General features: G+C 41.8%; 1 protein-coding gene across 3 annotated transcripts in view; it reads right to left on the bottom strand.

Moving 5' to 3' along the window:
• LOC122565380 (transducin-like enhancer protein 1) overlaps positions 1-19,532 on the bottom strand; it is a 162,208-nt gene that overhangs the window by 77,160 nt on the left and 65,516 nt on the right. For all 3 annotated transcript variants that reach the window (XM_043721296.1, XM_043721295.1, XM_043721297.1), the window contains one exon: positions 1,035-1,097. In XM_043721296.1, coding sequence (XP_043577231.1) covers positions 1,035-1,097 — 63 coding nt within the window. The remainder of the gene's footprint in view (positions 1-1,034; positions 1,098-19,532) is intronic.

Raw genomic sequence — 19,532 nt, 5'->3', positions numbered from 1 at the left:
TCCTTTCATTTCATATTCCATTTATGGTCATAACATATGACGTTCAGACTCAGAAGGTCATGGATTCAAATCCCACACGAGGACCTGAGCAGAAAAATCCAGGATGACTCTTCAGTGTTGTGCAGAGGGTGTGTTGCCCATATTTCCATCAAGACGTTTAACCAAAGTCCTACTTTGGTCTCTCAGAGAGATTTAGAAGGTCCTATTGCATTACTTAGGAAGGATTTGGAGGGATATGGGCCGGGTGCTGTCAGGTGGAACTAGACTGGGTTGGGATATCTGGTCAGCATGGACAGGTTGGACTGAAGGATCTGTTTCCATGCTATACATCTCTACAACTCTATAACAGGGAGGTTATCCCTGGTGTCCTCGCTAAATAGTTATCCTTCAACAACATTACACACAAAAAAACAATTTATCTAAGTCATTGTCACTTTACTATTTGAAGAAATGAGCAAATTGGCTGCTGTTTTTTTCCTACATTAGAATATTGACTCAACTTAAAATGTCTTCCATTGACTGTAAATGGCTTTGGGACATGCTGTAGTGAAAGACACTATGACACTAGGGTGGCACAGTGGCTCAGTGGTTAGCACTGCTGTCTCACAGCACCAGGTCCCAGGTTTGATTCCAGCCTTGGGCGACTGTCTGTGTTGAGTTTGCACATTCTCTATGTGGGTTTCCTCTGGGTGCTCCGGTTTCTTCCCACAGTCCAAAGATGTGCAGGTTAAGTGAATTGGTCATGCTAAATTGCCCATAGTGATAGGTGCATTAGTCAGAGGGGGGTGGGTTACTCTTCGGAGGGTCGGTGTAGGGAATCTAAAAAAAACCCAATATCTTTTTTCTTTCATTCACATGACCATTGCTTCTGTGTTGAGAAGAATTTGAAAGTTTAACAAGTTGCAAAAAAATGCAATCAATGAAAGCAGGAACATGCTTGAAAAACTTAGCCAGTCATCCAGAAAAATCTTTCACATTTAAGATTAATATGAAACAAATCAACACATTGCACAACTGTTAAAAGTCACACTTACTTCCTGTGATAAGTAAGGAAGGAGCTGGGCACAGATCACATTCAGTCTCTTTGCAATTTCAGTCTAGGAAGAAAAAGGATTGGGATTTAAATAAAACAAATATAGTATGCAAATTCATGCACTGACACAGTAAACCTGATCTCTAGACTAGTTTTTGCTGCAAAGGATAGGCAGTCACATTACTGACTGGTAATGTTATTATACATCTTACATAACAAAAGATTCATAACAGTTCCTTTGATGCCAGTTTGATAACCAGTGCGTGATCCAGCAGCTTCTACTACACTGGAATTGGGAACACATAACTCATTAACATACTTGGTAACTCCCTTTGTGGTACTTTGACTCCATTTAACGAAGTGACTCAGTATAATTGAAGGTGTGTCCGTGCTCCTCTCTCAAGCATACTTCTGAAGGGCTAACATTGACCAACAGGCCTTGCAATATTGTATGGAGCCCACTGGAGAGCATGGCCATAAATACAGATGGGTATCATCTCTTCCACATTTTGACTGAATTAGTGGAGCTACAACCAAAATACTTTAATGCTGTCAGATTTTTAAAAAAAGGCAGATCTGTATTTAGGATTAAGACAACTTTTTTAAAAATAAATCAGACAAAAGGGGATTCAAATCCTGACAGTAATAGAAGCTCTAGCTTTTAATTAGGATTCACTGCTGAAGGGTAAATGTAGAGGAGGGAGAGACAGGCCTAGGAGACAGTGTACATACTTCAGAATATTTCAGCCCGAACCAGTCAGGCTGACAAACTCATGAAGCACACATAAAGCAAAGCAGATAAAAAAGAATACAATTTAATGTGACTTGGGTTGGAAAAAGAGACAAGAAACAAAAAAGATTTCTACATATGTGTCGCCAAAATAAGCTCTTAAAACAAAACAAAAAAATCTCCCTGCCTAGCTGGCTCCCAACACACATACACACACATACACTTTTTTTTGTAAATCAGGAAATCAAGATAACACAGTTCAGGTTTAATAACTCACTAAATTAAAATACAAGTGGTTGGATACCTGCAGAAAGCCAACAGCTGAAAAGAACCTCTCATGCATAAATAATAAACACACTGTTGAATAAAAGCCATATTCTCTGTTGTAAACAGACTGTCAGCAGGTTTGTACAAAGATGGGGCTCCCTTGTGCCAGTACCTACCAGGATCCACGACAGTCAGCAATCACACACTGTGCGGGGGCAAGTGGGGCAAGTGCCAAACACAGGCAAGTGGGACTAGTTTGGTTTGGGAACGTAGCTGGCACAGACGAGTTGGACCCAAGAGTCTGTTTCCATGCTGTATGATTCTATGAGTACTGATGCATAGGAGCAAATTAAGTCGTCACAGAGCGCTTCTTAAAAGAAAAAGGTACAAAAACCTCTATTAGATTCAGGGAACTGGCAGAATGTAAATGAATAGTTAGTGGCAACATCTTATGTGAGATTTTTTTAAGAAAAGCTTAATTAATGATGCTGGATGGTGAACAAATAGAGAGGAAAACTACAATCCAAAGTAATGGGCGTATAACAATAAAGAATGTCCAAACCATTGTATTGACACTTTCCTTCATTGTTTTTCACAGCTATGGTGCCAGACATTTTCCAGTGCGTAGTCCAAATGGCCCATTCTTCAATCAAAAGCTTAGGTGAGAGAGAAAGAGAGAGAAGACTGCCAGCAGACTGCTTAACCATGGGAGGCATCACAGCAACACCAAATCTCCCCTTTCCCTAACCCCTCGGGGTGTTAAAGCCAACGATAGCACCTCTGCTGTGTTCACCCAGCTTCTAAACACTTGCTGCTTTTGGATTATTTTGAACTATGTGTTTTTGCCAGTCACATGCAACAATGAAGAAATAAACTCGCAGCAAGAGTCAGGTTCTTGGTGTACATGGACAGTGAAACAATGCTTCACAAGTTGAGCCTTCATTACTACAGCCGCAACCTCCTGCTATGATTACTGAGACAGTTCTTAGTCCCATACGTTTGCACCATTTGATCAGATTTGAGATTTTGTTACTTAAGCATCTCATCTTGCAAACTTTTCTGGAGAACCTGAAACTCGATTGCTAAAACAGCTTCAATTAACACACCAAAATAGAAAAAAGATAAAGTGAAACTATTGTCTGCCAGCAGATTTCTCATTCCGTCTATCACGTGGTGTAGCAAGTGTAGGGTAGACCAAGCCAAAACATGTGGGAGAGAGGGTGACAAAAACTTGTGTTGCTTCCTTGCTAGCTTAGTTCAGAATGTTACACTTTCAAGTTCAGTTCCAAGAGCTGGCCACACAATCTGGGCTATAACATCTCTGACTGGACTACCACTTGGATGCTGCATTGTTGACCCTGCTGTTCATTTGATGAGCTATCAAGCCAAGTGCAATATCAATGCCTGTTAACAATTGCCATGGATGTTAAATCTCCCCCATCTCCACAAAAGAACAAACCATTCTCCCTGTGCAACTGGCCAAAACTGGTCGTTAAAAGCAGCACCGAGGAGCAGAGTAACTCAGTTAACTCATCACCAGATGTCAGAAATTAGAGTGGTGCTGGAAAAGTACAGCAGGTCAGGCAGCATCCGAGGAGCAGGAAATTTGAAGTTTCGGGCAAAAGCCCTTTATCAGATTTCCTGATGAAGGGCTTTTGCCCAAAACATCGACTTTCCTGCTCCTCAGATGCTGCCTGACCTGTTTTCCCAGCACCACTCTAATCTAGACTCTGGTTTCCAGCATCTGCAGTCCTTGTTTTTACCTAGCTGTCAGAAATTGCCTTGTGAGACATGGTTGCGACATGTTATGCATCGAAAAAAGCCATGCAATCCATTGCTTGGTAAGATGCTTTCTAAATGCAATTCGTCCATCCTTATCAATAGCACATGCCACTTAATTTTTAAAAGCCAATTAAGTCAGGAGTCTATAAATACAAATTAGTTCAAAAATTAATCAATTATTTTCAGCCCTAAAATACAAACTGGGATTTAAAACAGGAGAAGAGTAAATGCCACTTCACATAATGACACAGGAGCACTAGTGTACTTAAGGCAATTTACACCAAAATAAAATTGATGGTGGTAAAAATTGCATTTTGTTTTTAAATTACTTTATACCACAACAAAATCCTCAGTGGTAGATAGGTCAATGTGACACTTATCACATGAGTGAGCAAAGCAGAATGGCTCAAGTACCAGCAGAGTGAATGTTATTGGGTTTATTCAGTCAGGGGACAAACGTAGACAAGTATCCTCCATGTACATCTCACAGAAATCAATATCAAACCAGCCATGAGGTTCCCAGTGGAGTCTGTTTCTAGAGACATCCAGTCACAATGAGAGAAGATGGAAATATTCCAAGATTTCTTACTTTTAAGAGGGGAGCCAAACCTTCGTGTGACCCCCCCACTACACTCCAGTCACATGAAATTGCTGTTTGGAATCTACAGTAGCTAAAAGGATGCTGCAATTTCACAGTCTTCTGGAATGTACAGTCTGGTGATTTAAATTTTGTGTTTCATCGCTGCACCATTCAGTGATTCCTATTTACTAACCTCCACACAAACTGTCATTTGGAAGAACAAACCTGGAGGATGGCTGAAAATGGACACTGGTCATAGAAGGCTTTGCACTCAGCAGGACAATATTCAAGGAATATCAAAACAAGGGAAAACAATATTTATACCGTGTGAGAAGAATGTGCTATTTGGATGGCATGAAAGTCTGGCAGCATTTTAAGGCCTCAGATCAGCCTGGACGCACCTATCAGTAAAAGCCAACAAAAAGGACGAGAATAGTCAAGATTGACTACATTAAGAATAGTCTGCATTTTGTTAACGACAAGTCCAAATCCTTGTCCGTTAGCCCTGTTGAGTTCTGAGGAAGGGTCACTCGACCCGAAATATTAACTCTGATTTCTCTCCATAGATGCTGCCAGACCCGCTGAGCTATTCCAGCAATTTCTATTTATATCCCTGGTGCTAAGCAGGACTGGACAACCCTACTCAAAAGCAAACTTAAGAAAATTACTTACTGGATTTGGAAGGGCGATGGGCTGCTGTGTCATGTATATTATGCTGAACCGTGGTAATGAATTCTATGATTGGGCACACAAGAGTGATTTCCCTTTACTCCTCATCTTATCCATGACTGGTTCTACACAACATGAACTGACCAAGTGATTGGGTGAATTGCTACAATCAGTTTTGAGCAAATTTTCCACTTACATGGTGAAAGATTCTTTCATCTTTACAAAGGCCACAGTGGATTTAAATAAATTGATAACAATGCAATGTCGACATCTTGGATTTGAAATTATTAGCCTATTTATCACCCTACCACTTAACAAAGCCATAAACATCTGCACTGCAATACTATATCATGGCAATCTAGACCCACCATCGTTTGAGTAAATCAGAATCAACTAAACTTATAAACTCAGTAACTTGAGTATTGGTTTCAGTATAGCAACATAGTGAATGACCAAATGAGAAATTGGTTTGCACTGGAATGACACTGGATTTCCTAACTCTTATGTATTTCCCACAGGTAGGTGATCCATTTGCTAGATGTGAATCTGCTGCCACATGTGGGAATTTCCTTACATGCTTGAATTGGCTCCAGCCTGCACTCAAATTTTCCTTTCAAAAGGAGCTGTCAAATGAGCACCCATCTTAGTTGTCCTCATTGGCTGAGAAATTTGCCAAGAGAATCACGCTATAGAATTGGTCTTATTGACAACCTATCAATAGCACTAGAGCCATATATTCACTGTACAAATCTGGTGCTGAATTAGGGCATGTCAAAGTCACCCAATACGATAATGGTCATCCTGATCAGATCACTATAGTCACACAAAATCATAAACAGGCCGAAGGCAATATTTCCTCCAAGCTGTGCGGCCGCTGGAAACTCCATCCGTACCAATCAGCATTTTGACATATGGATTAGATTCCCTACAATGTGGAAACAGGCCCTTCGGCCCAACAAGTCCACGCCAACCCTCCAAAGTGTATCCCACCCAGACCCATTCCCCTACCCTATATCTACCCTTGACTAATGTGCCTAACACTGTAGGCAATTTAGCATGGGCAATTCACCTGACCCACACATCTTTGGATTGTGGGAGGAAACTGGAACACCTGGAGAAAACCTACGCAGACAAAGGGAGAATGTGCAAACTCCGCACAGACAGTCACCCTGAGGTGGGAATCAAACCCGGGTCTCTGATGCTGTGAGGCAGCAGTGCTAACCACTGAGCCACCGTGCCTGTCATGCTCTGGCTTTAAAATTGAGCAATGAAATGTTCTATACTTACAGCTCATATCATACAGCAAAGTGTGTGTATTAGCTGGCCTAATGGAATTTATTTCCTTATACAGGGTAATTGTAGAACATTATAAACATACTTTGAAATCCAAGATATCGTAGTGGTCAGAGAGTTAGAATGAAAGGGTTCCATATACTTAACTATGCCAACATTTGCATATATATTAATCTTGCTTTGGTTCTGGATCTCCAAGTTACAAGCATTATTCCTGTAGGTGAGGCTGGTATATGGAGCTTGTATTCACATAGCCTAGCTCCCAAAGCAAAGTGCAGAGAGAGATTTTCTGCCTGTTTAATTGGTCGTGTGCTGCACACAGACCTGTACAGAGATCAAACAGAAAATCTATGATGCAAGGGCTTCAGAACCCTGGAGCAACCTTACAAAGGTGTTGTGGAGCTACTCCTCACTGGGTTTAAATAGCATAATGTGGGTGGAGTTACTTCAATGGGAAGAGAGGAACATATACAGAGAAGCACATAACATGCATACACAAACATTAGGTGACAGAGGTTATGGAATAGTCTTTCAATAATGTAACAGCAAGATTAGAGTCTGGTATATCACCAATCATCACGCCTTGCAATATTTAGTCCTAATATGTAATAAATAGTGTTATAAAGAAGACCAAACCTGATGACAGTTCTTGTCGTTGCCTTCCTCTTGATCAGTCTGAATTGATACCAAACTCATGGATGTGTACACAAAACCAGACAACAAACTGGGGGTGAGTATCAATGTGGTTGTATGACAAAACAATTCCAAGGTTTCAAAAGGAACTCAGACTTCCTGAGCAAGGAGGCGGAATTCTTAAAATTAAAATTAGGCCATTGTGGTGATGCCAGGAAGCACTTCACTTGAAGGGGCAGGAGAAATAAAGAACTCTGTCTCCAAACAGTTGAGGCTGAGGGAGGATCAATGGATAGATTTCTATTGGTCAATGGTATTGAGGGATTATGGAACCAAGACATGAATTTGAAACGAGAAAATAATCAGCCAGGATTTAATTGGATTAGACACAGAATTTAAAATGGATAAATCCTACTCCTGTACGATGGTTTAGCCAACTTGGGAAAATCTGGTTTTCAATCGCTTCAAGAAGGATCATTTCATAGCACTGCCACCAAATCTGCATGTCAAGATTCAACACATCTTCAATAACACGAAAGTGCCTTAACCAACAATTCTCAGGGTGGGGAAGGGCAGAGAAGGAGAAGGAAGGGAAATCGAAGAGCTTACACTTTGCCTTTGAACGCCTTCTACACTGACAAAAATGCTGTATTAATGCATGTTGCGAAAATCAAATAGATGAATCCAATTTTGTGGGATTCTCTCAATGATGTAAGCTCAATGGCACTTAAGGGTTAAGTAGCATATACATGTGGGATGCTGCCAGGAAGACAGTTTGCCAACACCTCTGAATTTAAAGCTTCCGCTTGCTGAAGAGATAATTCAGGAGTTGGCAGCATTTAACAAGCCGTTATTTACAGTCCCCAAGGACTGACTATGATGGATTTCCTACATTTGTCCTGTGTAAGGCAGCAGCACTTTTGGGCCACAGTTCCTGCTGCACTTACACTCATTAATAAATCATTTACAGGCTATTTGCGCTCACCATGGGAAATCAAAAATTCGCTTCAATATCACAAATGGATTATTTGCAAGCTAATTTGTCTTTATTATTTTTGCAAGTCAGGCAGACACTTAAATGGTTTTTGCATTATTGAATCTCAAAGTACAAGGCCGTTAAAAAAAAATCCACAAAAATGACATCTTCCTCTTTTACAGGGCAGAACCAACATATACTGGTCACAAACATTCATTACAATCAGACTCTATGTCACTCCTTTCGAAGAATGAGTTCACTGTCCACTCCCATCAGAATGCACTTCATTTCTTGCTATATCAGTGTATCTGTCTTTGGGACAGCAATAACTATTCCTGGCCTCGAGCAGTGCAAGGCTGTAGTTTTACAGTGTTTTATGACAAATAAATGCCCTCATCTAATTACCACATTATTGATGCAGGTTTGCCTCCACCTGATGCAAGATCCATTTTCTCTTTCAAAACATAAGAAACTGGGCAGAGACAGTGATGAATCCAAAAGGTAATTATTACCTATAAACATTGCAATCACAGGTGCATAAGTGTCTAACATTAACTGGAGGCCTTCAGTAGAGTGTCATGCTTCATGTGGTCCAGGGTAAAATGGAATACCAGACCATTATACCATGGTGCAATGATGACATTGTGATCATGTCACTTAAAAAGATGCTGCCATATTGAGCCAAAGTCATGACATAAGTCATAACCAATGAAATACTTCCAAACTGCAGTCACTGTTGCTTTGTACAAAAAGGAATAACCAACTGACACACAGCAAACTCTCACAAACAGCAGTATGGATAAATTCTTTCCTGCAATGTTCAAGAAATAAACATTGAACAGGGAACCAAGAATGATTTTCCCCATCATTGTTCTTTGCCATGATGTCATGGGGGATACTTTATGTCCACTTGCAGTTCCAGCTTGAAGCCTTATCCGAAAAGTACCTTTTCTAACAAGTGTAGCCCCCACTCAGCATTGTAAGAGACAGGCTAATTTTTTGTTCTCAAGTCCCTGGAGTTAAACCCATAACCTTCTGACTCAGAGGTGAATCCGTCAACCATTCAGTTCCAGTGAACACAGAAGCAGCTGGCTCTCAATCCTGACATGTTCACACGATGGGGAACAGCTGGCTCGAGGGAGATTTGCCCGGCCACAGTCAGATACGGGGTAATACTGCATAAAATGATTGACTCAGACTGAGAGTCGCAATGTTTTTGGAGACTCTAAATTAAATACAATCACAACTGGTTAAGATTTAGCACAGTTTCCAGATACCCAGTGAAAACTACAAAATAGGTTTTGGTGCCTTACAATGAACCACGGCCAGAGGTTTAATGGAAGGGACAACCTGAAACGATTTGTAATGTAGGTGCAGTCACTGAGTTCAGACCATCAGTAGGATTCGTAACTTTTAAGAAGCTGCCCAGAAAAATATAGCACAAACCTGCAGCAGCCAATCACCACCCACACTACTCGGAGAAGGTCAGGAAAACGAGAAGGGGTTAGTCATCTCCCAGACAGCACGGCACCAACTCAGCACCCACACTGCAGCTCCCAAAACCTTTTTTTTTGGGGGGGGGGTGGAGAAAGAGAAAGATGGAAATCTGGAGTGCCATCGAACCATCTCCAGACAGCCCATGTAAGAACCAGACAGGTTGCAACCCCATGTGCAAGGAATGTGACCGGCACCACTGGGGCATAACACACATTTCAAAGATGGGGGTGGGGGGGCGCAGGGGAAGAAGTTAACAAGCACTTTCTATCACGATGCTAATTAGTTGCTTAGCGACCAATTAACACTGACAGAATCAGGCGGATTATCTCCCAAAATCATTCATGACGATGTAGCACAGTAAAAATGTCTCCAGGTTTAGTTATTTTAAACCCTGACGCACGATGAAGGTTCACACTGCATTTTATATTGCACTTCATGTCGCTCAGAACAGAGCGCAGAAGCTGAGCACAGTGATTGCTATTCAATCAAAAAGTTACCATATCTGGGCCTCAATGAGTACAGAAGTGCCTCTAAATGTATATACAGTTATCACACCGGGTTTGTTTCTAGAATTTTCTCACTAATCACCAACAATTTGATCCACTGGTTCTCCGGATCCACTAGGAACGGAACTGGAGTGGGCAAGAGTCTCAACTTTTGAGATCTGGTCGCTGCTAGACTTCTTCAGAAATTTTAAGTGGTAGCATTGGAACAGCAAATGATACAAACACAACACAACCGCAAGACGAAAACCCCGAAGTAAATTCAGAAGGCAGCAATTTACAAACCTCAGCACAACTCTCCCTCCCCCCACCATTGTTGCCACACTTTCGCTCAGTCAGGGAAACCAGCCAGAAAAATACGGGGAGGATGGGGAAGCATATGGTGAATAGGAAGTCTGGTGGTAACAGGAGAGCACTGAATCTCTTCAAATGTTAACAGCTGATAAATATGCACTGCTGCTTCAGCAGTAGCTTTGCCTGGGTAGAAATTCAACTGCCTGCTCAACTTCAAGATCATAATGCAAACTCGGAGGAAGAACACAATTTCATATTTGAAAAGACAATATGTTAAAGCCATCTCATTATTTATACACCTGGAGCTAGATAGTTTTTATGGGTCTGCGGGAGGGGCAGGGATGGCATATGAAGCAACTATTATATTGGAATAGAGTACACTTGTAAATAAATTATTAATTTCAGTACAGTATAAAAAGTAATCATGGATACTCCATTTTCCAGGTGATAATGTTCCTGTTAAGCATCGCCTCAAGCCCAAAAAAGATTCATGGTGATCAAACAGTAAGGTTAACTCTCTGTATATGTGAGCCACTGGTTACCAAAGTTTGGCCCAGATTTAATCTTAACTACAAAAAGATTAGATTAGATTAGATTAGATTCCCTACAGTGTGGAAACAGGCCCTTCGGCCCAATCAGTCCACACCGACCCTCTGAAGAGTAACCCACCCAGACCCATTTCCCTCTGACTAATGCACCTAACACTACAGGCAATTTAACATGCCCAATTCACCTGACCTGCACATCTTTGGACTGTGGGAGGAAACCGGAGCACCCGGAGGAAACCCACACAGACACGGGGCGAATGTGCAAACTCCATACAGACAGTAGCCCGAGGCTGGAATCGAACCTGGGTCCCTGGCGCTATGGGGCAGCAGTGCTAACCACTGAGCCACCGTGAAGAAAAATAAAATGTGGTAATCATTTTGCTTCCCTATTGACCTATGGGAGACACTAATTAATTTAGAATCATAGAGCTGTGCAGCACAAAAACAGAGCCTTCGGTCCAACTCGTCCATGCTGACCAGATATCCTAAATTAATCTAGTCCCACTTGTCCAGTATTTGACCCATATCCTTCTAAACCCTCCCTATTCACGTACCCATCCAGAGGCCTTTCGAATGAGGTAATTTATTGTCCATCCTTAAGTTTCCAGAAATAGAGATGAGTTTTTCTCTCTCGAATTGCTGTATCCTTTGTGGCAACGGTCACCTCCCACAAATGGTAATAGAGTGGAAATTCAAAAGAAGTTTCTTAACTAGAGATGTCAGAAGAACAGGGTTATGTCCACAGAAAGTTGGATTGTTATTTAGGCAGGGGAAGGGAGAGACACTACAGATTGCAAAGGACAGGAGCAACCCAACAAAATCTTCTTCCCAGCAAAAGTGAGGACTGCAGATGCTGGAGATTAGTGTCGAGAGTGTGGTGCTGCAAAAGCACAGGTCAGGCAGCATCCAAGGAGCAGGAAAATCAACGTTTTGGGTAAAAGCCCTACATCAGGAATGAGGCTGGGAACCAAGAGGGTGGAGAGATAAATGGGAGGGGAGTGGGGCTGGGGAGAAGGTAGTTGAGAGTACAATCGGTGGATGGAGGTGGGAGCAATGGTGATAGGTCAGAGAGGAGGGTGGAGTGGATAGGTGGGAAGGGAGATGGACAGGTCATGAGAGTGGTGCTGAACTGGAAGGTTGGAACTGGAATAAGGTGGGGGGAGGGGAAATGAGGAAACTGGTGAAATCCACTTTGATGCCATGTGGTTGGAGGGTCCCAAGGTGGAAGATTCTTCCTCCAGGCATCAGGTGGTTAGGGAGTGGTGATGGAGGAGGCCCAGGACCTGCATCTCCTTGGCAGAATGGGAGGGGGAGTTGAAGTGTTCAGTCACTGGGCGGTGGGGTTGGATGGTGCGGGTGTCCCGGAGATATTCTCTGAAGCACTCTATCCTCTCCCCATTAACTGGAAGATCCAAATCTTCAGTAGCTTCTCTCTGTGGTATTTTGTACACCATGGATGTTTCAGATTCATACAATTGGCTTGTTAATCCATTTAAAAATTATTCAATGGGACGAAGGTTCACTTTTTCAAAATAAATACAGACTTGATACAGAAATGAAAATCTTCAAAAGTAGGCAACATTAAATGCTGGGACAGTAACCACAACTCCAAGCACTCCCATGTTCAGGTATGCTGCAGCCAAGTACAGAGTGCTTTGGTTCCAAACTGAAAAGAGCACTTCATATAGAATCAGTGTAACGTCCCTTCAGTTCATGAAATGTCATGGTCAATTAATGCTAACTAGCAGGGTTAGCATATAGGCCCACAGGCCCCAGAAACTGGATCACGGCTTAACAATAACATCTCACATAGTGTCTACAGACAGGCGTAGTTTTTTTATCACTCAACTTCCACCACAGTCAACTTGTAGAAGTACATAACCAAATCAGTCAACAGCAAAATAAAATCTGCTCTCTACATCTGTTGTCTTGATGAACAGTGAATCTATCGCTTTCAACATGCTAACACCAAACAGACTGAAATCTTTCAAAAGTCAGTCATTTCTATTTCCGTTAACCCAATTTCAAGCTGCTCTAGGATATGCGAATGAAGGTCTGGGAGGGGGGTACAGGACAAAATGCAGCGCATAAGAACGTCATTTTAAAATCACAGCCTGCAGCACAGACGCATAACTCCTGACATAGGAAAGGTCAAATGTAAATCCATTTCAGCAAAAGCATGGCTTTTTCCAAACAGAGCTTTCTCTGCCTCTCCTGATTCAATCCCTTAAGAACATACAAAATTTCTAGAGGATATAAAAAGAGGGCATGAAGGTATTCACAGACTGACTACAATGACTGAAGTAATTGTTGTTGCCTTGGGAAGTTACTGATGGACTGTATAATAATGCTGAAAATGTGTTGCTGGAAAAGTGCAGCAGGTCAGGCAGCATTCAGGGAACAGGAGAATCGACGTTTCAGGCATAAGCCCTTCTTCAGGAATCCTGAAGAAGGGCTTATGCCCGAAACGTCGATTCTCCTGCTCCCTGGATGCTGTCTGACCTGCAGCGCTTTTCCAGCAACACATTTTCAGCTCTGATCTCCAGCATCTGCAGACCTCATTTTCTCCCCACTGTATAATAATGCACAAGCTCACTTTTAATTTGATGTACTAAAGGTCTGCCATATAAACCTGACAACATTTGGCCAGGACTCACTCAGTCTTTATTACATATTGTAAATATAGCTCCTTAATTCCAGGTTTTTACCAAATTCAAATTTTAACCACCTGCCATGGCGAAATTCAAAACTGTGCGCCTAGGGCATTAACCTGAATTTATTCTGGAATTGCTAGCCTGGTGACATTATCACTACACCACTCAGAAGATGTAAAGATGGGCATTAAGCCGCAGACCAGAAGGGATCAACTTTGGAATGCTAAATCCCTAATTGCAACTCAGTTCCTTTTCCCCGTAAAATACTTAACCTAGAGGACCAAGAACACTGGAGGATCCTTCCACAAACTGACAGAAGCCATAACTTTTACTCAAGATTAGAAAATGGATTCAAACTCTTGCTCTTATTCAAATCAGGTGCCTGTGAAAAAACAGGGTAAAAACCACCGCTTTGTTCTCTTGTTGGTGGTTGCTGGGGATAAGCATATTTTCTTTTGGTTACTCACATTCCGTATGTGAAAATCACTGACAAGTTCATCATTTGTTGCTGAACCCTAATTGCGCTTGATAGCAAAGTAGATATCAGCAAAAGTAAGCTTCTTCGTTTCACACCTCACATCCCTGAACAGGAAACCACAAGAGATTCAATGAGAACCATTTTGCAACACCCTAGCGTCAAAAACTAAATAGGGCAAGATTAACAGATATGAAAAGAAAACCTTGACTGCCCTTTTACTCGCTAAGCGGTTTCCTGCACTTAACCAACGCTGAAAGCTTAAGGAACACTTGATGAAACAAACTCTTTCCACATTAACTACTGTCCAACATGGCAACAGAAAGCAATATCCTACTGCCTAACAGACTCACTTCACAAGCAACACTGCAGCAGGATGCCTGAGCAGAGTGCTTTCATTGGCCCTGAACATCTAACTTCATTTCAATAGGAATGTGCAAAATGTTTCCACTTGAGCTGCTTTGTAATTAAAATTCTACTTAACCAGTTCCAAGGGCAAGGTTTCCAAGTCTGCCAGCTTGCAACTAATGCACAAATAGGTTCATGGGGAACTTACTAACAGTGGGGAACACTTAAAATTCATCACATGTTCCAGTAACCCCTTTAGCCAGTTCCCTTATTAGACTGGTGTACATCAATTATTCAAATCATTACTTATTAAAAGCCGCACACTAAGTGTATGAATTAGGGAACATATATTAGTTAATGTGCTTTGTGCATTCTCCTGCACCAACCAACTTTTACACTGCTTACACTAAGAGGTTACACGGCCCTTTTTTTTTAAAAAAGAGACCAGTTAAAATGGGGAGTGTGGCAACTATTCCTTGCAGCATTATAAATGGCAATGTGTTAGTGAAAGTTTCATGCCCACAACCTGCTTGTTAAAAGAATTTGAAAAGAATGAATTTGGTTGTAAGTTAAGCAAACCAGGTTCCACAGAGACAGAGATGCTGCGGGAGTTGATGATGAAGCATTTTTCGAAGTTTTCATGACAGAGGGTCAAAAGCCATCTGCAGAAAAATTCAAAAGCTGTAATAAAAATTTCAGGGTTACTGAGTTCATGATACTGTTCACCAAGTGTTCAAACACTGGTCACGCCAGTGTAAATGTTGGTGCCAGCATGATCCACAGCAGACATCTATGTAAACAGCTACAGTTCGAGGAAGTTATTCAAAGTTACTTATTCGTAACAAAGCAGATAAATTAACAGCACAAATAATCGTAAATGTTTATTGATGTGGTAGGCATCACAGAGATGTGGTTGCAGGGGGTTCAGGACTGGCAGTTAAACATCCAAGGACTTACAACTTATCGAAAAGACAGGGACATGGGCAGAAGGGGCAGGTTTGCCTTATTAGTTAAGAATGAAATTAAATCTATGGCACTGAATGACAGAGGGTCAGATAATGTGGAGTCTGTGTGGGTGGAGTTGAGGAACCACAAAGGCAAAAAAAACATAATGGGAGTTAGGTACAGACCTCCCAGCAGTGGTCAGGACCAGAGACAAAAGATGTACCAGGAAATAGATGGGGCATGACAGAAAGGCAAGGTCACGGTGATCATGGGGGACGTCAATATCCAGGTGGACTGGGTGAATAATGTTGCCAGTGGATCCAAATAAAGGGAATCCATGGAATGCTTACAGGATGCCTTTTTGGAACAGCTTGTGATGGAGCTCACAAGGAAGCAGGCTATTCTGCTATGTAAAGGGCCAGACTATATAAAAGATCTTAAAGTAAATGGACACTTAGGAGGCAGCTATCATAATATAGTAAAGTTCAGTTTGCAGTTTGAAAGAGAGAAGGGAAAATCAGATGTAATGGTGTTACAGTTAAATCAAGGTAATTACAGGGGCATGAGAGAGGAACTGATGAAAATCGACTGGAAGCAGAGCCTAGTGGGGAAGACAGTAGAGCAACAATGGCACAAGTTTCTGGGTGTTACTGAGGACACAGTACAGAGGTTCATCCCAAAACAAAAGAAAGATTATCGGGGGGGAATTAGGCTGACAAAGGAAGTCAGGAAATGTATCAAAGATAAAGAGAGAGCCAATAATGTGGCTAAGAGCACTGGGAAATCAGAAGACTAGGAAGACTACAAAAACAAACAGAAGATAACAAAGAGAGAAATAATGAAAGAGAGGATCAAATATGAAGGTAGTCTAACCAGTAATATTAGAAATGATAGTAAAGGTTTTTTTCAATACATAAGAAACAAACGAGGGGCAAAAGTAGACAATGGGCCGCTCCAAATTGATGCAGGAAGGCTAGTGCTGGGAGATAAGGAAATAGATGAAGAATTTAATCAGTACTTTGCGTCAGTCTTCACAGTGGAAGACGTGAATAAGATCCCAACAATTAAGGAGAGTCAGGGGGCAGAGTTGAGTATGGTAGCCATTACAATAGAGAAAGTGCTAGAAAATCTAGAAGGTCTAAAAATAGATAAATCTCCCAGCCCCGAAGGGCTATATCCTAGAGTTCCGAGGAAGATGGCCGAAGGAATAGCAGAGGCATTTGGTTGTGATCTTTCAAAAGTCACTGGAGTCAGGGAAAATCCCAGATGATTGGAAGAACGCTGTTGTAATCCCCTTGTTCAAGAAAGAATCAAGACAAAAGATGGAAAATTATAGGCCAATTAGCCTAATCTCAGTTGTTGCTAAAATTCTAGAATCCATCGTCAAGGATGAGATTTCTAAGTTCTTGGAATTGCAGGATCAGATTAGAACAAGTCAGCACGGATTTAGTAAGGGGAGATGGTGTCTGACAAACCTGATAGAATTCTTTGAATAGGTAACAAGTAGGCTAGACTAGGGAAACCCAGTGGATGTTATCTATCTAGATTTGCAAAAGACCTTTGATAAGGTGTCTCATGGGATGCTGCTGATTAAAGTGAGGGCCCATGGTGTTCGAGGTAAGCTACTACTGGCATGGATTGAGGATTGGCTGTCTGACAGAAGGCAGAGAGTTGGAATGGTAACCGGTGACAAGAGGTGTCCCGCAGGGTTCAGTGTTGGGGCCACCGCTGTTCACTTTATAAATTAATGATCTGGATGAAGGGACTTGGGGCATTCTGGTGAAGTGTGCCGATGATACGAAGTTAGGTGGACAGGCAGGTAATTCTGAGGACGTAGGGAGGCTGCAGAAAGATTTAGACAGTTTAGGAGAGTGGTCCGGGAAATGGCTGATGAGATTCAACATGAGCAAATGAGAGGTCTTGCACTTTGGAAGAAAAGAGTACAGGTATGGACTATTTTCTAAACAGTGAGAAAATTCATAAAGCTAAATTACAAAGGGATCTGGAAGTGCTAGTCCAGGATTCTATAAAGGTTAACTTGCAGGTTGAGTCCATAATTAAGAAAGTGAATGTAATGTTGTCATTTATCTCAAGAGACTTGGAATATAAAAGTAGTGATGTGCTTCTGAGACTTTATACTGCTCTAGTTAGGCCCTATTTAGAATACAGTCTCCAATTTTGAACTCCACACCTCAGGAAGGACATACTGGCACCGCAGTGTGTCCAATGGAGATTCACACAGATGTTCCCTAGAATGGTAGGCCGAACATACGATGAACAGCTGAGGATCTGGGGATTGTACTCATTAGAGTTTAGAAGTTAAGGGGAGATCTAATAGAAACTTACCAGATAATATATGGCTTAGAAATTGTGGATGCTGAGAAGCTGTTTCCGTTAGGCAGGGAGACTAGGACCCGCGGACACTGCCTTAGAATTAGAGGGGTTCAATTTAGAATGGAAATGAGAAGACATTTCTTCAGCCAGAGAGTGGTGGGCCTGTGGAATTCATTGACGTGGAGCACAGTGGAGGCCGGGAATTTAAATGTCTTCAAGGCAGAGATTGATAAATTCTTGATCTCGCAAGGAATTAAGGGTTATGGGGAGAGTGCGGGTAAGTGGAGTTGAAATGTCCATCAGCCATGATTGAATGGCAGGGTGGACTCAAAAGGCCAAATGGCCTTACTTCCAGTCCTATGTCTTCTGGGCTAAGTTTTGTCTCAGAGCTATTAAGCTGGAGTCTGGGCTGCAGACACTGTGAGAGAGGAATGTTACTTGGTCACTTTGCTCCAGGAAATGTCATATCCTTTAGAACAGAGTCTTCCAACGTAGTCAGTAGCAACACAGTGTAAAGGTGAGTGTGAAGCAGTTAAGGGGATAGAGAAGGCACAAGAGAAGGAGTTTCAGCTTCACAGCTTCAGAGTTTTAGCAGCCTGCAATGGACAAATGTGGGGAGGGTGGAAGCTGGATGAGCAAACTGACCAACACACAGGAAGTCATTCAAGCTGAGGGAGTTGATGCTAACGCAGCAGGGGACAGCACGCTCTAGAAGATAAACATTGCTTGCCCGCAGAAAATGAAACAAGAAGCAAGATGGCGGTGTTGCCATTGTTGCCCAGTGTCAGGATTTGGCATATCTGCTGTTAGCTAAAGAAAAATTTAAGTGGGGCAGGAAGGATCCCCTCATGGTCCATATAGGTGCCACAGACTATGGTGAACTACAGAAGAGGCTAGGGAGTATTAGCGATGGCTAAATTAAAAAACAGGACTTCAAAAAAGGTTTTAACTTTGGGATTATTACTCAACCTATGAGCAAAAATACATCAATAGGATTCATAAGCTAAATGCAGTGCTCAAAGATTTCTGTGGGAGAAATGGGTCTTGATTCATGGGGACTGGTCCCAGTACTGGGAAAATTAGGATTAGAGGGAGGGGCATGAGGAAAAATGTTTTTTTTAACGCCGAGGATGGTGAGTAGCTGGAGTTGTTGGTGGGGACAGAAACCCTAAACTCATTCAAAAAGAACCTACATCTGAAAAATAAATGCTGTAAGCTGCAGGGCTAAAGGTTGTGTGCAGGAAGATGGGAGAAGAGTGAGCATTTGAGTCTTTTTAAAGTCAGCATCGACAAGATGGACCAAATGGCCCCCTTCTCGCTGCTATCATTTCTATGGTTATATGGTTCTACATTAGGGATGTACTGTCGGGACTGCCATTACCAGAACCACAATGAGACCAGCATTATGGCAAGTCTAATAACTAGGATGGTACAGAGGGCTAAATTAAATACTGGGACGAGAAATCGAGTGAAGGTCGATGATATACTTGAAAAATAGTCCTGAAAGGCACAATATAAATTCACGTTGTTTGTCATTGACCTGAAGTATTGCCATTTTGCACTGGAGTGGAGACCATGATTGTATCAAATGGCAGAGCAAGCTCAAAGGGCAATGGACTACTCCTGCTCCTAATTCTTATCTAATGTTCTGAATTTAATATTCTATTCCCAAATCCCTTTATTCATACACAGCACCCTGACAACTTCTATTTGTAATAGATTTATTGTTGCGTTTTCTTAAAATTCCAATCCTTTCACTCTTGATTTGAATATTCCACCACCACTTTGTTGCTTTCATTGACAGACTAAAGACTGGAATAACTCCCTGATTATGGCATCGTTTCTAAATATTGATACTACTCCTTTCAGGGTCTAGACTTAAATCATTGCTAAACATGATGAAGTGGCCACAGCTCTGAAACCCACTGCTGAAAAACTAACTTTAACTCTTGGTATGGTCACTGCCTTTTT

This window comes from Chiloscyllium plagiosum, chromosome 31 (assembly GCF_004010195.1).
Source record: "Chiloscyllium plagiosum isolate BGI_BamShark_2017 chromosome 31, ASM401019v2, whole genome shotgun sequence".
Lineage (NCBI taxonomy): Eukaryota > Metazoa > Chordata > Chondrichthyes > Orectolobiformes > Hemiscylliidae > Chiloscyllium > Chiloscyllium plagiosum.
This window is presented reverse-complemented; position numbering and strand designations above follow the sequence as displayed.